Genomic DNA, 22,171 nt, shown 5'->3' with positions numbered 1-22,171 from the left:
ACATAATGAGTGTATTATACTCGTACTTAAGCTACCTAACTGCTTTACCAGTAGTAATAAAATGATCAAATTGGAAATTTCAATATCATTTGTAAAGATTACTATAAATATGCATAGTAAAATGTATAGGGTATGTATGGCATGTATATATACTGCATCCGGGTACCAGAACTACGTACTCGTATGAGAGACAGGGTTCATCTAGCCGAATCGGAATCACATAGTCATGTAGGGTCGATATTGACGTGCGCATGCGATAGTAGACATAGAACGATACAGTAGGAGAAGGGGCTCCCAAATCTGTCTTACATTTGACCCTTTCCGGCACGCTACCTTTTAAAGTTGGAGTTTTGATAAAATAAAAGGTCGGCAGTCTAAACTTTTCTGAAGATAGCACTTATCGTTTTAATTCTGTGGGTCTGCCCAAAATGGTCACACTGATTGAATAAAGCTTTGAAAAGAGTGTTGAAACGAGCATTGTTGTCAATGAACTGTCCGATGAGATGCGGAGAAACAAAGAATACAGACTCTCAGTAGTCCTAGATGACCGGTGAGCCCGGTCTGGGCGCACCTAGAGTTCGCCGTTTGATTTTACGCAAGATTTCAAGGTAAAAATTTAAAACTAATATAGAACAAGGAGATTAGCATACAGCTAAAAAATAACATAGAAATTTATTTTCAAACAATTCTTTTTATATCCTAAAAAAATCTGGAAGATTTCTTTGAAAAATGAGGGTCTTAAAAAAACTAAACATGGCTAAAATATATGGACTGGTTTGTGTTGAGCTGCCATCTACTATAAATAAGAAAGGTTCGGAGTAACCTATAGTAACCTATAAATGCTTTTTCATTCAATCTTTCTGTGCGTACAGAAGGAAATTTTTAGGTATGTCCAGACCGGACACACTGTGCCGCAAAGGGTTAAGTTGCCTTATACGGTTATAAATGCCCCACCCTCTAGAGGCGATCCCAAAAGGCATAACCTTGCCTATCAGCTCAGGGGGGTGGATAGAAAGCGCAAAGCTTGGGGATAAGAAAACACGTCAATAATGCAGTCGCCAAGAAAGAGATGCGTAGAAACAAAGAATACAGACTCTCAGTAGTCCTAGATGATCGGTGAGCCCGATCTGGGCACACCTAGAGTTCTCCGTTTGATTTTACACAAGATTTCAAGGTAAAAATTTAAAAATAATATAGAACAAGGAGATTAGCATACAGCCAAACTAATAACATAGAAATTTCTTTTCAAACAATTCCTAACGAGAGAACGACTAAGAGAACGACTTGGTCTCTGCCCAAGTGTTGGCCAAGGGAAACCAACCCTCCCAACTCAAGGACAACTTTCGAAATCTAATCATGTAACGTCCTCACAACCAAAGAACAGACAAGACAGTACCATATGGTCCCGCCGAGTCTGAACGTACCATCGAATATACGATGGTTATAGTCACCGTGTTGTCTGATTATTTAGCCCAGAAGTCGAGTCTGTCTAGGTACAGGTGTAGCCAGAATGCTAGGAGTTGCCTCCCGGTCGACCCCCTGAGGGAAGAATACATGAAACAGAAAGGTTACAAAGTAAATGAATAAAAATAAATGTACGAGTAACAGAAGTCAGAGTTAGGCGATCGAAGTGTCCTCCACTAACTGTAAGGCAGACTTCACATCTACGACCTATATGGAATTCCGAATGTTCTGGAAGATTCTGATAAGGTTTCAGACTTCTCCAGCAGTTGCTGCGATGCGTGTAACCAGTTCCTTGGCGCTATCAATAGGGGGATTATTCACTAGTGTTTTCATGCGTCCCCAGAAAAGTAATCGAAGCGTGACAGGAAGAAAAGTCCCCAGAAAAGTAATCCATGAGGTACATTGTCCGGCTATCGAGCAGGACAGTACGCCGGACAGTCACGCCCGATCCACTGTCAGCCAAATGGAAAAATGAAGCATTAGATGGCCAAATAGAATATCTAAAAATGATATGTGAGATGGTCAAATGGGATATCAGATTCATATCGGAAAACTCCGCTTCTTGTTATGGCCCAATTGTACTAGCTCTCCGTCCAGGTGTGAAGTGAAGCTTTGTTGCCAGAGCGCTTCGACCAACGCCATCTCATCTATCATATCATTAAGTTTTTCCGGCTCTTTGATACGAGATTCTGACTCGTTTTTGGGTGTATCAGATACCTTCTACAATGAGAAAGAAATGTCTGGGAGATAAGTCATGGAACTTGGAAATCTTAAAAAACATATTCTAAATGTGCAATGGATTTCATTAATTCTAATAGAGTTGAATTTGGAATATTTGTTTAGTATTGTGTATATTTATCTTTTGATTATATGTATTATATTCTCAGTTATGAGTATTTATAGGTTTACTACGAAAATTTTGAAATTTTTCTGTGTACTGTTTAATTTAATGCATTGTAGGTGTTTTATACATACAATATTTCGAGGAAATACAGTTAATTGTTACATAGATATGGCTTTGCAAATGTTGAGAATCCTGATGGATTACCAGATTTAAATTATCGAAATTAATGGTGGTTTTGAGTTTTAGGATTTTAAATTTTATGGAATTTTTATATTTTTTCTTAAATTTTTAATTGTAGTTTTTGATTTTAAAATGTTCTGAAATTTTAAAGTTTTAAAATTTTTCTTATATTCTGTTGTTCTTAATGGAGTAATTACTAAAGTTTTAATATGATACATGGCAATCTTGAATTTTTCCTGTTTTGGTTATTGGCAGTCCTGGAGCTTCTTTTCTATGATTATTAAAGATAATTAATACATTTGAATTCAGATAGTGGTAGGACTATTAAAGTAAAATTTTAAAATAAATTAATAGTTTAAATAGAATTATGATTATACAAATAATATGCTATTAAAGTAATACTGTAGGGAATTCGGTTTGACCTTCTGCAGGTTATTTAGCATGGCAATCTTAAATTTTTCCAGTTTTGGTTATTGGCAGTCCTGGAGCTTCTTTTCAATGATTATTAAAGATAATTAATACATTTGAATTCAGATAGTGGTAGGACTATTAAAATAAAATTTTAAAATAAATTAATAGTTTAAATAGAATTATGATTATACAAATAATATGCTATTAAAGTAATACTGTAGGGAATTCGGTTTGACCTTCTGCAGGTTATTTAACATGGCAATCTTAAATTTTTCCAGTTTTGGTTATTGGCAGTCCTGGAGCTTCTTTTCAATGATTATTAAAGATAATTAATACATTTGAATTCAGATAGTGGTAGGACTATTAAAATAAAATTTTAAAATAAATTAATAGTTTAAATAGAATTATGATTATACAAATAATATGCTATTAAAGTAATACTGTAGGGAATTCGGTTTGACCTTCTGCAGGTTATTTAACATGGCAATCTTAAATTTTTCCAGTTTTGGTTATTGGCAGTCCTGGAGCTTCTTTTCTATGATTATTAAAGATAATTAATACATTTGAATTCAGATAGTGGTAGGACTATTAAAATGAAATTTTAAAATAAATTAATAGTTTAAATAGAATTATGATTATACAAATAATATGCTATTAAAGTAATACTGTAGGGAATTCGGTTTGACGTTCTGCAGGTTATTTAAATTGGGAATTCCTCGATGGCTTTGGACCGCTTGTGCCTGTTCCGAAAATTCATGTGAAAGAATGTTTCTTGAGAGTTCCCGCCACTCTGTTTGCCCGTGGGGTTTTTAATTGTTTTTGGATTTTGAATGTTTGGTGTTGTGCTTCGTTGTTTGTATGTCTCTTCCTTATTTTTAGTTCGTTAATTAACCTCCAATTATTTTTAGTTAATTAGCTTCTTTTTCTCTCTTCTTTCCTTTTGTGGTCTTGAGGGGGTCGACCATTTATAATCATATGGTCCAGTGGGACTAGGAGGATTGGGTCTTCCCTGTATTCTGACTATTATGACCTTCTACAAGTTTATAACGATGTACTGAGACACCCTGCATACCCAGTACTAAAAATTTGTGGAGCTAAATTTCGAACTTTAATTTGTAATAGTTCCTTAAGTCTATCTTTTTTAATTTAGTTATTTTCTTTTTATGTCCTAAAATAGTAATAGGCTTATAATAAAGCTTTATAGATGCATCGTGTCAAAATTGATACCTGTCATATGATTTTTATATAATACTAATGACGCATACAGTGACAGTGTTAATTATTCTTCTTAAAATAAAATCAGGTAACCATTCACTTTGATTTAAATGCTTAACATGGAAGCATAGAGCAGAAAACTATGCAAATTTTTAAAATGCTCTTAAATTAAATTAAATCGTAAGTTACACGATTTGCTTAAGCAAACAAAATGTAGCTGAAGTAAAATAACACGCCGAACGAATATTAATTTAGAAGTCAAATAACAAATTTCATTTGCGCTTTTGCAGCTGAGGATGATGGTTCGGTAAAATCATCGAAAATAGTCCTGTGAAATTTGAAAATATAACGCTGATTTTTGTTGTTTAACTTCTAAATTAAAATGTAGCTTCTTTTTTTAATTTAATTACAATTACAGTAAAAACAATTATGCTGTTAGCTCCAAATTTTATATGAATAACACAGTTTCATTTCATTTGAAACATTGTCGCATGCTTTTATTTTATGTGTAAATATTCAGATTCTGTGTTTTATCTGAGGAAATAATAATATTTTTTACTGTAAAATTTCTGTTAACGTATTATGAACAATAAATTAAAATTATCACCCATGAATTACAGTAAATAAGTATCCCACATGCAGGATAACCAGATTTTTCGAATATCTGGATTGACTGTAGTCCTAATTAGTCTGCAGGCTGGAATTTTGCCGGAGTAAAATGTGTCAAATGCGTACAGTAGAAAATAATGCACTGCTTTATAATGCATACATATGGTATTTACACATTGCATCGTATTTTTAATATTTATACATTGCATCGGTATTTATTTAATTATTTATTTATTACATTGCATCAGTACTTATTTAATAATTATACATTGCATTTGTATTTATACATTGCATCGTATTTTTAATATTTTTTTCTTAATTGTTTCTCAATTATCCACTATAAAATATACCACATTCATAACACATGTATCACGTTTGAAAAAGGGAAATTAATTCTTTCAAAAAATTGTTTTCTCTAGCACATTTACCGAATGTTACAGCAGAAAATTCGATTAAAATACTTATTTGGCAGGTAAAGTTGTGGAAAGCTTTTCCAAAAATGTGAGATAAAAAAAAAAAAAAAAAAACACTAGAAATAAATGTTATACTTCTAAGCTATTCAGGAAAACTTAAATGTTAATGAGCTACATGTTAATTAAAATCTCTGATGTGTACACTACATCACTTCCTTGCAAGCAATATTAAGTTATACGCATTTTTAATGCACTTCATTTAAACTTATTGAATTAAATTAAATCTACTTCGCCCATAGCGCATAAACCACAATAGAATAAATGCACTCTTTAAAATTCACTATATTTATTTACCATAGCCACACTCTGGTGCTAGGTTCACTTAACAGCGTTACATTTCATTCATTTTATAACTCAGAATGCGCAAAAATTATATCATCTGAAGAATTATCTAATCGTTGCTATATGTTCTATTCAAATACTATAATAAATCTAAAACGATGTATAAAAGAAATTAGACAAATAAAAATGAAACAGTTGTTGTTGCGAAGCTTAGTTTCTTTAGATTGATAACAAATCCACTATTCTGCTAAGTTCCAAATGTAAACAAATATGGCTGCTATCGTAAAATAATTAGGCTTAGCCGCACTAAACACCTTTTAAATTGTTGATAATTCTACAACTATTGCATGCAGGTTAACTAAAGGCATAAAAACCTTAACAGGAAGATAAGAGCAACATAATTCAATTATTTTTAAAGCAAAAGAGGATGAGAATTAAAATCTCAGCTCAATGAGCCGAGTAACAGAGTGGGCATATATATATATATATATATAATTACACTTTATATATATATATATATATATATATATGTATATACACTTTTGGTGCGGCCGATTGCAGTCAAAAATGGGTGTGCACAATTACATGTTATAGCAGTCCTAAACACAAAATTTCAACATTTTGAGGCTACTCGTTTTTGAGTTATTCGAGATACATATATACATACGTATAGACGTCACGAAAAAAATCTTTTCTGAATTCATTTTAAATCAGTTTTATAATTTTTTTTTTGGGAAAAAAAGAGTCCTTTATTCTATCCATACGTGCATTTGTCACGCAAAAGCATCGTTAAACTGCATTCCATAACTATCAAAATGGATATTTTCTTTGAAATATGGTGCCTGGAATTTTTTGTCATTACAGTACTTCCTTTACTTCACAGTACTCCTTAAGATTACAGTACTCCTTAAGTAAAAAAGAATCATAACTCTGGATTTATCAAAATTTTAAGAAAGCTAAATTTCTTTCTTTCTGTTAATTACTTAATAGAATGCGGATAAGCGACATGTTAAGATGCTATCCATTAATAAAGGGGCCCACCAGCGGTAAAGCCGCTGAACACTGGTAGTTTGGTCCGAGGGTCGGGTAAAGTCGCTGAACGCTGGTAGTTCGATCACCGCGAACGGGCTGATTGCATGGACGTTTTCGTGGATTTCTCCATGTGCAACGTGTATACGAGCCAGTTACCCTTAGAAAGTCCTCCACAAAGGCATCCCACTCATTAAGCCGATAACCGTAGAGGCTTTACCGTAATCACATGAACTATACCAAATCATGAATATAGGGATATTTGATTAATTATCTATAACAAAGCAATTCATAGAGCGCCTTATAAATCGATCGTAAATTAAACGATCTTATGTCTTTAGCACTTTTCTTTTCTTAGTATATTCAATAACGGAAATTAGTGTATTTATTAATGTAATGGATACATATTTTTTTTCTCCCTTAGTGCCATCCATTAATGAAGCCAACTATCATGAAACATTTGGGAAAATGGCAAGGTAACTTTATATTGAATACTTTATTTTCATACTCATTTTAAAATTATTCTTTTAATTATATTATTCTTAATTTAATAGGGAATTTTTATTATCTACAACTTTATGACAACAACTTTTACAACCTACAACTTTTATAACTTTGCTGCTAAGGTAACCGACCTCGTTCGAAGGGTAATTTACAAAATGTTTGTTATACTTCTGAATTTATGAGATTTTTTATTGGATTGTAATCACTACAAAAGTCATAAAAAATTCATTATTTTATGAAATTTATGCAAAAAACTGAAAATTTTATATCGAAATTAGCAAAAAAATCTAAACTATCACTGAGAAGAAAAAAATGATAAAAGCATATTTTTTATTTTACATTTTTTACAAACAGGTTTTTTTTTGTAGTTATCATGGTTGCTGTGAACATAAATCATAAAAAGACAATTAATCAAAACACTCATCTAAAGTTTTAACCTGAAAATTACGTGACATATTAGACAAACGAAAATGAAAAAATAGGTAATAAAAATACTTTGTCAGATTCTCCAGATATATTGAAATGTTTAAAATCATTTCGTTAAAAAATAATATATTGAAATGTTTAAAATCATTTCGTTAAAAAATAATCTTAAAAAAGGGTGAAAACTGTATCTTGAATTTGCCCTTTCAACTTTGGCTCCCGGTGTGAAAAGATAATAACTTCTAGTTTGTCCTCTGTCAGAAAACCTGGTATGTGGCCTTTAAAAGTATTAAATAAAAACCAATTGAGATTTTAGCCGAAATAGGTTATCTTAATGACTATTAAATTAATTTTCTACAGTCATTAAAAATTATGCCTTATAACTTTTTCTGATTTTAGACTAAAATCAAATGTAATTTGTAATATTAATTTCATCAAAATAAACTTTATTTTTTATATTTACTGCAAACATTTCAAAAAAAACAAATTTGGCATCTAAGTTACTTCTTCGTATATTTTATTTCAAGTATTGTATTTTCACGACATACCGAGCATATAATTCTGCTTATTAGTCCAAATGGCGTTAGCTCAAAAGGGTTACTAATTTTCGTTTCGGCATTTTTCGTGGAAAAATTTAAAAGTCTGAATCACTTTTTAAATTGTTGCCACGAAATATTACAGCCCTGCATTATATTCAAAGAAATTAAATAATGAAGAATCTGCATAAATGTATGTTTGTTTCTCGCATTGTGATAAAGCAACGTTACCTAGAGCCATCCAATTTTGAATAACGTACGTCTCCACCCGAACTTGGAATTTGTTTTATTATCTATTTCATATTTTGTAAAACATTTATGAGTTTTTGCTTAAGAAACTCAACGATTTCAAAGCGAGCAATGGCAACAGTGTACGAAAGCAAAAAGCATTTTTATCTTCAGCACACTAGACTGTCTATCGGAAATTCTAAAAAAATGCGTTTTTAAAATTATTTTGTGATATTGCTGTTGAATTGAAATTTATGGTTTAAGTGCGAAAAACATAAATATTAATAAACAAAAGTAACACACAAAACGTTAAAAAAAGCCCCTTTGGGCGTAACATAAAATCTGAAAGCCTTCAGATTTTTTTAAACAAAGTTTTTAAGAAACTGAACTTGAAAAGTCATGTAGTTCCGCTTTAATTTAATGTACAAGCCTGTTTAATTTTAGAACAAATATCACGTATAACGTCTTTGAGGATATATTTAACGTAGATTTAAATGATGAAATGGCATCAGAGTTTTCGCTGTGATTAAAGTTCACGATTTTAGACAAAATCTCAAAATTCTATCATATACGCCTTTTTCTACCATTTTTCCGCAAGAGTAGATACAGAAATACACATGAACAATTTTATATAAGATAAAATACTAACATTAATATGATACTAGTATTCTAAATGTGTTCTTTTCTGAACTTTAAGGGAAGTTGGAACCCCAAAATCTTCAAAATATTGTGCTTTCGGATTATTGCATTTTCAAATTCTCTACGCTTTTATCTTTCTAAAAATACCATTCTTTAATCTCTATGAAAATTAGAACTGTAAAAAAAAAATCTAGTTTTAATTTGTCATCTACTGCTTTGATCAATGAGGATTTTTACATAAAAACGCGTTTTTCTCCAAACGTGATTTTTTTATACTCGATGTACCTTTTCTCCGAAACTACTGCTCACAGGTATCTAAACTTTTTATGGCTTATTTATTAGGTTCCCTAATATTTACTGAAATGAGATTTTTGTAATAAACTTATAAAAAAAAATTAAATTTTTTTGTGTGAAAAAAGTGCTAAATTTTACTATGCCTAACAAAATATCCTGTAATTTACTCTAAAATTCAAAATGTTTCAAAAGCACATTTCAGTGTAATCAGATTGGTATACTTTAATAACAGAAAAAAATTCAAGCTTGTATCTACAGCAGATTTTGAGAAATGGTACATCGAAAATGGTCAATTTAACATTGTCAGTATACGAGTTTCTGATACGCCTTAAAGCTTCTCTACTTTTTGTTAATACAGTATCATGGAAATAGAGAAATGTTATATGGCCGAGCTCCGAGCGAAATGTTATTTTATTGCCATCACAAAATGATAAAAACAATGAGATCTTTTCTAGAATTTTTATACGGTCACTAAATTAACTACATTCTGTATTTTTAGATCAGAAAGAGATTGTTTATCCTCGATTGCATGTAACTCAACACAAGCACAAGAGATCTTTGAGTTCAGATAGCCATCCCATACTAGTCCTTAGAACATCCACAGAGACATTTTATATTCAACTACAGGCAAACGATCACTTGTTGCAGTTAAATGCAACTGTCCCATCTGGTCACGATTCAACGGATACGTGTCATTATTACGGACGATTGCTGTCACACGTCGAAGGAACTGCTGCTCTCTCCATATGTGGACCAAAGAATAAAATGGTGAGACATTTTCCGATAACCTATCACGCAAGTTCTGTAGGAAATGCATGTTAAAATGAAAAAGAAAACTCTTCTTCGAGCGATAAATGATAATACTAAAGAATTATTTTGGTACTAAATTTTTGGAGTCATTTCCGTTAGCAGTATATTCTGTTTGTGAGTAATGTATTTTGATATACCCTATTGGCTCCAACAGAAGGCGATTCTTTCCCATCATCTTAAAATGTTCTTCTGAGATGCGTCCATACTTACATGCCTAGATTAACATTTAATATTGAACGTTCACTCTTTCAAACGCTAAAACATGACTCTGTAAACATTGAAAAGCTGTTTATCGTCCCATCCGAAGGTCTTCCTGTAAAATAACACCAATCCGGTTTAAACAACCTTTTTTATTTCCTTGTACGAAGTAAAAAGGAAGTATTGCAATCGCGAAAAGTTTCAGGCAGCATATTTCAACGGAAATATCCTTTTTGACCGCTATCGAATGCAATTTAACGATGTATTTGCGTGATATCTGTACGTAAGGACAAAATAAGACTCTTTTTCCTCCAAAAAAATTAGAAAATTGCTTTAAAATGAATTCTGAAGAGAATTTTTCGTGGCGTCTGTACGAACGTATGTACGTAGGTACGTACGTATCTCGATAACTCAAAAACGAGTAGCCTCAGAACGTTGAAATTTTGTATATAGGACTGCAATAACATGTAGATGTGCACCTCGTAATTTGGTTGCGATCGGTCGCACCAAACGTATCTAAGTATATTTATAGATATATCCACTCTGTTACCCGGCTCAGTTTCTTTACTCTTATATGTTTGTAAATTGTACACTTTTGCTTTGAAAATGATTGAATTATGCTGTTCTTATCTTCCGGTTTAGGTTTTTATGCCTTTAGTAAATCTGCATGCAATATTTTTAGAATTATCAACAATTTTAAAGTTGTTTAAGTGCCGCTAAGCGTAATGATTTTTTTGATGGCGGCCATTGCTTGTTTACATTTGAAACAGCTCAATAGTGGATTTGTTGACAATCTAAAGAAACTTAGCTTCGCAAAAACAAAGATAACATTTATTATTGCGAATTAAATCATGCTTAATCGTTTCTGGAATTTTTTCGAGGAAATAAGTGTTTAAGATTTACTTCGTAATTTTTAATACAGATATTTTGAGTTTTTATGTATTTTTGCCTACTCGGGAAGTCAGAATTGAATTAATTGAATGAGAAATACTCAATCGTCTGTGAAAAAACTGTTTATTTTTGGTTTTGTTTGCTTAATTTCTTTTATACATCGTTCTAGCCTTATTATAGTATTTGCATAGAACATGTGGCAACGATTAGATAATTCTTTAAATGATATAAATTTTGTGCATTCTGATTTATAATATGAACGAAATATAATACTGTTAAGTGAACCTAGCGCCAGAGTCGCTATGGTAAAGAAATAGAGTGTATTTTAAAGAATGCATTTATTCTGTTGTGGTTTATGCACTGTCGGCGAAGTAGATTTAATTGAATCCAAAAAGTTTAAAGAAAATGCAAGAAAAAATGCGTATAATTTAATATCCCGTACAAGGAAGTCATGTGGTGTACACATCAGATTTTTTTTATTAGAATTTCAGCGTAACAAATTACGTATCTCATGTAATAGCAAATGGATTGCCGCCACTTGAGGGAATAAGGCTGCATTCGAACGACGACGTAAATGTGACAGAGGCATAGTAACAAGGAATAAAATGAGGGGATGTGTGTACAGCTTTTACCGCTTTGTTTCCCATTCAGCTTTCGCGCATTCGCATTGATTGGTCGCCGCTTATCCCAATTCGGCATAAAGTTGAAAATTTCGAACTTTATGCCAAGAGCCCTAAACTAGATTTGGTGACGTAGCGCAGACTGGTTGCCTGGCAACGCAGCTCGGCTTAAACTATTCCATCGTCTGAACGCAGCTTAACAGAACACGAAGTTACAAGGTAATCTTAACATGTAACTTTTGGCTCGTGTGTGGGTCAGCCTCGACGGGGTGGGGGGACAGCAACTTTTCCTGAACTGGAAGCGGTTGGGGCCCGCCACAAAACTGCGGGTGGACTCCCATGATAGGGGGCTCGAGTAGATTTTGGGAATACATTTTAACATCACAAACACAAAGTTGTACTTCGTTGTGGGCGCTATGTCCTGGCGGCGATTCTCGTATTGGGGGTCGACTTTGCCTTCTCGCAAAGTGAGGACAGAATAAATTGAATGAGAAATATATCTTTAATGAAATTCGAGGAAATAAGCTTAAATAAGGTGCAGCAAAAATTGTGTATAGTTTGATAGTCCGCAGAAGGAAATCGCGTGGTGTCCAAATCAGATACTTTATAAGGTATTTCTCCCACCTTCGTAGTATGTCTTTGCGGTGTAGTGGTCAGCACGCTCGTCGCGTATTCGTGAGATCTATGGTTCGAGTCCCGGGAAGAGCATTTCCCATTTTTCACGTATCCTGCTTCGAAGTAACCTGTTGTTTCTACAATTTTTCTCTCGAATTTATTTTTATTTCAAGTTGTTTCCCCTTCTTACATGTGCCCTCTGTGTAATAGTATTGCTTCTCAGAATCGGCAAACAAATGTCTCAAAAGATTTGCTATTTATTCGTAGTTGGGTGCCAAGTTTGAACACGGCTTGAGTAACCGCGGAAGAAACTTATTTCTGTATTGAAAACGCCGTTCATGCTATTTCAATTTGGGAAAGAGTATGAAGTTTAATGGATTCACGTGTAGATTTTATGGTGAAGAAGCCAAATTTGATACTCATACTCGATTAGCAGAACTGCTGCATTCAAAATACACTGAGTTCACGTTCACTAGCGACCGAGCGGTTAAAGTCGCTGAAAACTGGTAGTTCGGTCCGGGGTTCGAATCCAGGTGATCGGACTGGCTGCCTGGGCATTTTCGTGGTTTTCCCTTATGTGTAACGTGGATACGAGCCAGTTTTCCTTACAATTTTTCTGGGCGGTTTTGCGTTTAAGATTAACAGTATACATCCTTCATTAAGAAAAGCATGGGGAGACCAAATGTTTGCGTAGGTTAATTGGATATGTTTATTGACGGTTCGGGTTATGACAATGGAATTAGCGCGTCATTTATGTGGTTTACTTATTTGGTACAGGAAGAGACTATGGCTAGACTTAAACCTTACAGTTCGGTTTTTCAAGCCGAATTGGCTGCTATCATATTTGTTCGTAAATGGATAGATGAAAATCTATATTTGTATATATACAGACTTATTATCTGGTTTGGAAGCACTAGCAGGAAGGTTGTTGTTAACAACACTAATACAGGGTGTTTATAAAGTCCCGGACCCATTTTGATGTTTAATAACTCATAAAATAATAAAGGTATATTAAAATTAATGACATAAATGGTTAGATAGATTCAAAAAGTTTCATGACCCTTGTTAATGAACTTCCACGTGTGCCCCCTTCGTCGCACGGAGAATATCAAGTCCATATTCAATTTTACACCAGGTACCGGCAAGCATGTCGGCATCCACAGATGCGGTTGTAATTCTGGCTTTTAAGTCATCCAGGTTTGACACTCTCCTCCTGTAAACGTTGTCCTTTACAAATCCCCAAAGGAAAAAGTCCAGCGGCGTTATATCAGGTGATCTGGGTGGCCAAGGGATTGGACCTCCTCGTCCAATCCATCTTCCTGTAAAATGGTCAATCAAAGAACTACGAACGATGGTACCCCAATGAAGGTGGTGCACCATCTTGTTGCAAAAAGACATGTGGATGAAGCTCTTCTAGTTGTGGAAATACGAAGTTTTTCAACATGTCTAAGTATACGATTGACGAGACGGTCTTTTCTGTAAAAAAAAGAAAGGCTCAATGACTCGGTCGAGCCATCGGCCCACACCACACATTAACCTTTGGGGAATCCCTTTGTGCCTCACGGTATTCATGGGGGTTTTCAGATCCCCATATGCGCACATTATGGCAATTAACAATGCCAGAAAAATGAATGGATCAAAAGAGAGAAAAATGCAATTAATAAGCAGACGATATTTAGAAAAGTACAGATATTTAGACTGGAAAATGAAATTAACCACACGCCCAGACGATATTTACAAAAGTAAAGATATTCAAACCTGAAAAAGGAAACTATATAAGTTATTCCATCAATAAATGCCATAGGTTTGCTTATATCTTCATTATTTTATGAGTTATTAAGAGGACTCATACACCTTCAAACGCATAAGATCTTTGAATATGTGACTGTTGCAAGAATTGGGATAACTTGTTTAAAGCAATTACTTCCAAATTTTTACAGCTGACAACATAATATAGCTACTTTCGGAAATAGTAATCTGAAAGTTTGTGTTGCCACAAATATTTTTATAATTTAATCCGTTTTGTGACAAAACCTTTCGTCAAGTTTCCACCTTACGCGCACAGTTTAAAACATTCTGTTGTATAATTTAATTTCATATTTAATATATAGCTTTTATAACATTTGGAAACTACTGTGAACCTAAAATTCTAAGAATTTCATGTTAATTTTTTATTTTATTTGGAGTTGAGTTTATAAAATGTATTTTATTAAAAAAAATCTGTAATGCTTTCGTGCATAATTTTTTTAATACTACAATATGCATTAAATTTTCGGTTCAGTTAGAAAATATTGTCCATATAAACACTTCCATTGAATTTCAAGTATGTACCATTAGCCATTTTTAAAATATCATGCGCGCAAGGTGGAAACATGACGAAAACTTTTGTCACAAAGCGGATTAAATTACAAAAATATTTGTGGCAACACAAACTTTCTGGTTACTAGTTTCTAAAGCAGCTATATTATGTAGTTAGCTGTAAAACGTTGGAAGTAATTGCTTTTAAAATAAATGAATTATCCCAATTCTTGCAACAGTCACATATTCGAAGATCATAAGGGGTTTAAGGTGTATGAGCCCCCTTAAACATCAAACTGGGCCTGGGACTTTATAAGCACCCTGTATTTTGGTCTCGTATATAAAAGACCTCCTTGTAAAAGTTGAGAAAAGATATGAAGTGAAAATGAACTAAGTGAAAGCCCATATTGGTGTTATGCGCAGTGAGAGGGCCGATATGCTGCGCAAAGAGGCTGCTGTAGGTAATACCGGGAGATGCATTCGATGTTCAAACATCAAAAAGAATTGTTGTTGGTAAAATTAAAGATTTATACGATGATTGCTGAAAAGAGAAATGGAACATTTCGCAAAAAAGGAAAGATTATTTGCTGAACTTTGAAGTTTCTAAAAATATGAGAATCATATGCGATTTTGATTACAATTAAATAATTACTGGGCACGGGGCACTTCCCGACATACCTGAAAATATTTATTTTGCAACGTAATAGTCTTTGTAGTTTTTGTTGTACTGAAGACAATTCACGACAATTTGCCTAAGACTGCATATTATTACGACATGTTAGGGAAAACATGGCAACACAAAGGAAGTCTATTGCAGCAATAAACAGTTTAGATTTGCAAAGCATTTGGTGAACTTTTACAAATGGCAATAGAACAATACCGGGAGTTTTGGTTTGATGTTTTTAAACTGTATTTTTGTTTTGATCAGTGTTTTAATTTTTTGTTTTAATCTTTTAACTGTATTTTTGTTTGCGATGGGTGCGCTGCGTTAACCATGAAACCGATTATTATTGGCCGAGGGGGGAGTTCTGCGCATGTCCGCGTCCATGTTGGATTGCGTTTTGTGAAATCAGAAAATTATACTTGTATTTTGGTATTTATTTTATATCTGGTGCTGCAAATGATTGAATTCTAGTGTATTCGTGTTCTGTTGCTCGGAAATTACAGTTATTTCTGTGTATTCGACCCTTTTTGAATCATTCAGCGATGTGAGCTGTCGACGGTGCATAGGTCTAACGACGTGGATGCTTTATATTCTGTTTCTATCCTGTATGCCATATAATAGGATATATTTGGCCTCATTAAGACTATAAGTACCGTTCTATTTCTAATTTTGTGTTTTGCAAATGATTTTATATGACATTTATTGTTTGCATTTACTTTTAATGTTTGATTTCGCCGAGCTTTAAAACTTCCAGAAATTTTACATTCCGTTTGCATGGTTGTATTTTATACTATAAAGAGTTTACAATGTATTTTCACACTTATTATTCATATTTATTCGTACAATTTTACGCATTTGTAAGCTTAGTTGTATGCGTGGACGAGCTGAGTTTTAAAAATCTACTATTATTTCTGCATATTGTTTGTAGGTTCATATTCTAAGAGTTTTATTACGTATTTTCATGCACTTTATCATCGTTTCTCCTCTATTTATAAGAGTTTTCATGATATTCGTAGTGTTATAACTTTCGTGTTAACTAAGCCTAACGATTGTCGGTTTGTTGACATTTGAAAATCCAGTGCATCATTCGTGTGTAGCTTTCTGCCCATTAAGACACGCCTGAGTTTTGGTGCACCTTTAAGACCCAAACTTGAATTTATGGTCCTTCTGCCCTTTGGATGATTTTTTAAATTTTGAACTTATTTTGGGAGTTAGGTTGATTTTGCGTGCACAGAACAAGCATAGTGATATTTGTGATTTTTCCTGTTTTTATTATGTGTGTATGAATTTTGTCTAGTTTGAAAATTGACCGTTGCTGGATTTTAATGTATATTATAATTTTAATCGTAAATATGCCTTTTTAATGTGATTTTAACTGTATGTGTATTCTTTTAACTGAATGTTTAAGTGTTGAATTTATTGGTACTTTTCTGTTTTGAGGGCCGTAAAAAAATTGCAGCGAAAATGCACTAGCAAACGCGCCCATTTAACAGCGCGCCAAATCTAGCGTACGCACTGATTTCAGATTGCGCAAGTTTATATAGATCTATATTTCTTAAGACGCCATTGAAATACTAGTTTAATTTTTAAATTCTTTTTGATATCTTATGGATTTAACAATTTGGGAATTGTCCATGATGAAAAGTCGGGAATAGAATTTTGGGTAAAATGCAGAATCACTCACTGCTTGACGCGTTTTTAAGAATTGCACATGCTCGATATCCATGTGCACATCGACCTATTTCCACTTAAAAAAAAAAAAATCCTAGAATTGCACAAAAATGGCACTACGCACACCCTTGACTTTATCTCTGCACATATCAACCTATTTTCACTTTAAAAGTAAAGAAAATTGACAAAAATCCAATTGTTTTTACCCTTGTAAAAAGCGGCAAACAAATAACTTAGCGATTCTACAGTTCTGAATTCCGATTTTGAATATTTTCCAAGAAAAGGTTTCATTCATTATGGAAAATTACGTTTGAACAACCAACGAGATGAAACTTTGCTTTAGCGATAACTCGGTAGCGAAATAGCGATGCGGGCATCCATTCAGTTATGTTTAGCAATTTTTATATAAATTATAATAATGATCTGAAATAGTTATTTACTCTTATGTTTCCATTCAGTCATGTTTAGCCTTTTTCATATAAATTAGAATGATAAAAAAGTATAATATGAAATTAACCTTTCATCTAAATTAAAACATCATTCTTAGATAGATAGGTATTTACTATTATACTTCCTTTCTTGCTGCAATTATTAGGGTTGTCGCAATTATTTTTGGCAGCATTGGCATCAATAATAGTTTGGCGATTTTTGATACGGCCCTCGAAACCGAATAGTACCAGTTTATTATACTGAATATAATATTTGAAGTTAAGATGATGTTTTCATAATCTTCCCTAATAATAAGTATGCGTGAAGATGATAATTTTGAGTCATTCGTGAAGGAGTCAAGTAGTATTGTGACACTGATCAGAGAAATCTTTAAGATTATCGAGATTGAAGGGCTTGATAAGGATCTTAATCTTGCAACTGCTCAGAGTGTTCATCTTGTTGAAGCAGACATTATTCGTGCTAACAGAAATAAAAGTCTGTTTAATCCTAGTATCTGGTGTACAAGGGATTTGGCTACTTTTGGCGACTTTATGATGAGCAGTAAAAACGGGACATTGCGATGAGTAGTTAACGGGTCATTCAAACGGGTCATGAGTAATTAACGGGTCATTCAAAGAAAATATATAGTTAAACATAGTATATACTATGCATATGTCATTCATAACGGGTCATGAGTAGTTAAACATAGTATATACTATGCATATGTCATTGATAACGGGTCATGAGTAGTTAACGGGTCATTCAAAGAAAATATATAGTTAAACATAGTATATACTATGCATATAATATATATGAGTAGTTAACGGGTCATTCAAACGGGTCATGAGTAGTTAACGGGTCATTCAAAGAAAATATATAGTTAAACATAGTATATACTATGCATATGTCATTCATAACGGGTCATGAGTAGTTAAACATAGTATTATACTATGCATATGTCATTGATAACGGGTCATGAGTAGTTAACGGGTCATTCAAAGAAAATATATAGTTAAACATAGTATATACTATGCATATAGTATATATACTATGTATATACACACATAGTATATAGTGTATAGTATATATATAGACGTTCTTTGGATCATTTTTGGTGTTGGCGATAATTTTAAAAGTCGCGCCAAGGCTGCACCGTATACTAGGATTTTACCTAAAATTCAAGGTATGGTAAAATTCAAGGAAAGGTATTGCAGATTTCAAAGCATCTGCTGTGGAGAAATTGGATGTCATTTAAACGTGTAACTCTTCCAAAGAACATGATTTGGCATCTTCTGACTCCTCTAAGGGGCACGATGAAATTATCTTAAAACCGGTTTCCGAGAATGTTGACGCGTTTGATGATTTAAGCAGTATGATTAAACCTGGAGATATCATTGTTAAAATTTAAAAAAAATGTATCAGAAGAGTAAACGGGGATTTTCATTGAAATTGGGTACAAGGACGAAGTTGTTGCAAGATTGGAGATTGCAGTAGAAGAGGGGGATAATTTGCGAAAGTTTATAAGACTCAGTCGACGTCGATTTATCAAACTAAAGGTTATAATTTACGGAGTTGGTGCATCAATTAAAAATGAAAAAGTGATTGAAATTATTAAACAGGACTGTAAATCTGAGGGAATCTGCTCCAAACATCGTTGGGACCGGACTCCTTCTTGTGTTTTTCTGTCAGCCCCAATTGCCAACGCGAGCTTTTAGAAGCTCAAGATCAGAGCTTTTAGAAGATTTAGTTTGGCTATAGGCTGGAGATCTATATCAGTTAAATTGTTTCTGAAACTCAGTGTTCTCAGTGCGTGGCCTTTGGAGACACTTAACCCTTTGACTACTAACTGGACATATATCTCTGTTTTAAAAATTACTGCTGGCTTACGGCCGTAAGAATTTCCTGAATGTCGGGAATCATCTTCCAATAGTTGGAAAATCAAGATGCCACTGTGCTCGTTGTACAAAAATGAACAAAGAGAAAACAAATATGAGTTGTTTAATGTGTAATGTTAGGTTATGCAAAGAATGCTTTACCGTGTACCATAGGATGTAAATCTATTTCGTATAATAAAGTTGGTTAATCTTTGGATCATGGTAACTTGGCGATTTTTTGGCGAAAATTTGGTGACCAACTCTGCTACAGCAACCTGCTAGTTTTTGTTTGGACGCCATTTTGTTTTCACGAAGTAAAGGCATTTTTTTTAATCAACATTTTTTTCCAACAATCTTCTAGCCGAATTACGCTTATGCTAGAACTTTTATGGTACAAAAGTGCTTAATCATGACGAAGATTAGGTGCGAAATTTGGAGAAAGTGTAGAATCGCAAACTGCTTGCCGCGTTTTTAAGAATTGCACATACACGGTATCCATGTACACGTCGACCTATTTTCACTTAAAAAAACATCCCAGAATTGCACAAAAATGGCATTGCGCACACTCTTGACTTTATCCATGTACACTGCTAAAGTCCTAGCTAGTAACCTTTATCGCCTTACCAAAATGTCGCCAAACTACCTGTTACCATATTCCAAGGATCAGCCGCGAAGTTTGCCTAATCTTTGGAATATGGTAACAGGTAGTTTGGCAACATTTTGGTAAGGCGCTAAAGGTTACTAGCTAGGACTTGAGCAATAATCTGAGGAGTGCAGAGTTCCACTCACAGATTATTTTGTCTCAGAGAAATGAGAAATCATGAGACATATCATGTGACATTTATGGACGAATCAGAGTTCTTTAACCCCCAAAAAGGGGGGAAATTTGCAAGAATATCTGCAGTACTTCATACCATTTTGTATGTTCAGCTTCATTCCATCTTGTATCTTGTGGGAAACAGTATTGCTTAATATTTGGATCCCATGGCCCTCCAAAGGAGTTGCTTGAATGGTATGCTTTTGCTTCGTAAAAACAAAATGGCGTCAAAAAAAAAAAAAAAAAACTAGCAGGTTGCTGTAGCAGGCTTGGTCGTCAAAATTTCACCAAAAAGTCGCCAAGTTACCATAATCCGAAAATTCACCAAGAACAAATATGTGTTGTTTAGTGTGTAATGATAGGTTATGCAAAGACTGCTTTACCTTGTACCATAGGATGTAAATCTATTTCGTATAACAAAGTTTTCCAGAATAATAGGTGTGCTTACAGTAAGTCGATTGCTACGTATGGGACGTATGTGTCTCAACATTAACTGCGGCAGAGACATATGCGTCCCAGCCTTTGGTTTGAGAACCGTTTGTCAGAAAAAGTCCCCCAATGCCAAATTTACCTTATTTATATGTTGTTTCACTTGGATAGAAAGCGGAGTAAATTTACTTTTTCATTTTTTTTTTTTTTTGTTTAATTTCGTAGTCAAAGGGTGAAAAAAGTTGGTTATTCTTTAAATTATGGTAACTTGGCGATTTTTGGCGAAACTTTGGCGACCAGCCCTGCTACAGCAACCTGTTATTTTTTTCTTTTGACGCCATTTTATTTTTACGAAGTAAAGGCATGTTTTTTTTTTTTTTTTTTTTTTTTTTTTTACTCAACATTTTTTCCAACAATCTGCTAGCCGAATTATGCTTATGCTAGAACTTTTATGGAACAAAAGTGCTTAATCATGACGAAGATTAGGCGCGAAATTGTTTCCAAGTTCTTATTAGCTAAAATCACGATCGGAATTTTCCGGAAAGTAGTGGAACAAGCTTGCACAGAAATTTATTTTTACATGGCAAATTTATATATGACACATGTAAATAATTTTTCTCATAAATTAGAAAAAATTGCACGAAAATGCAGGAAAATTTTGTGAATCTTTAAAGTCGGTAAAAAGGACATATATGAAATTACCTGATCGCGAAAAAGTATGCATGCCTGATCGCGAAAACGTATATATCCTTTCCAAGGATGAACATTTGCACGTATAAAATAAATAAAATATCCAAGAACTTTTCCCTCTAAATTATCCATTATAAACGTCACCTGCGAATTTATAAGGCAACCATTTCTAATGTTTGCAAATACTTAGTGTCAAATATTTAACTTATTTCCATGCAGGTTTACTTCTACTGAAATGTATTCCAAAATGCTACAAACGTATAATCCACAAAATCACTATCATTTAATTAAAATATAATTAAATTAAAAAACACTAGTTAAAATATAAATAAACATATACATTAAATTAATAAAAATTAGCTTAAAATCTTAGTTACTTTAAACTAATTTATTGCTAATAAAAATTTCATAATAATAGCATATTAATTTATTTATTGCTTATATTCAGAACAATGCATAAAAATAATCTCTTCAAATGATTAAAAATACTAACTTACCTAATCTTCTTTAGAATCTTAAGTCCATGGCGGATAAACTTTTTTTATGGATTCAACAAAATCATTGAATGATTTTTTCTGCGAATTTTTCCGCCATACATGCTCTGCTAAAGAAAAAAGAAAAATTTTGCTTATCATAATGCTTAGGAATAACACTTTTTATAGCACCCCATGTGCCGTCAATCGCATTCGTATGTGCGCCTGTTTCAGGATCTTTGAAATGATACTTATGGTTAACAGCAAGATGCTGAAAACCTTCATCCTCCAAAAGGTATATTACTTCCAGCAATCAGATATTATTATTGTACCAGGTAGAATATACTGCTTAATGAAACTTAATAAGCAAACTTTCGTAGTCAAAGGGTTGGATGATTACATAAATGCAATAAAAATTTGGAATTTACTTAGCTAGCGCCATGGGATCCAAATATTAAGCAACACTGTTTCATACAAGATGGAATGAAGCTAAACATACAAAATGGTATAAAGTACTGCAAATATTTTTGCAAATTTCACCCCCCCCCGTTTTGGATTAAA

General features: G+C 33.3%; 1 protein-coding gene across 2 annotated transcripts in view; it reads left to right on the top strand.

Moving 5' to 3' along the window:
• Positions 1–22,171, top strand: part of LOC118204990 (A disintegrin and metalloproteinase with thrombospondin motifs adt-1-like) — a 191,311-nt gene that overhangs the window by 88,264 nt on the left and 80,876 nt on the right. For both annotated transcript variants that reach the window (XM_085819796.1, XM_085819795.1), the window contains exons 2-3: positions 6,932–6,983; positions 9,631–9,899. In XM_085819796.1, coding sequence (XP_085675922.1) covers positions 6,932–6,983; positions 9,631–9,899 — 321 coding nt within the window. The remainder of the gene's footprint in view (positions 1–6,931; positions 6,984–9,630; positions 9,900–22,171) is intronic.

The sequence above is a fragment of the Stegodyphus dumicola genome, chromosome 7 (assembly GCF_044657685.1).
Source record: "Stegodyphus dumicola isolate Sdum_Otavi_A_Nest chromosome 7, ASM4465768v1".
In the NCBI taxonomy this organism is placed as follows: domain Eukaryota; kingdom Metazoa; phylum Arthropoda; class Arachnida; order Araneae; family Eresidae; genus Stegodyphus; species Stegodyphus dumicola.
Note: the sequence above shows the minus strand (reverse complement) of the source record. Positions and strands in the feature narration are given on the sequence as shown.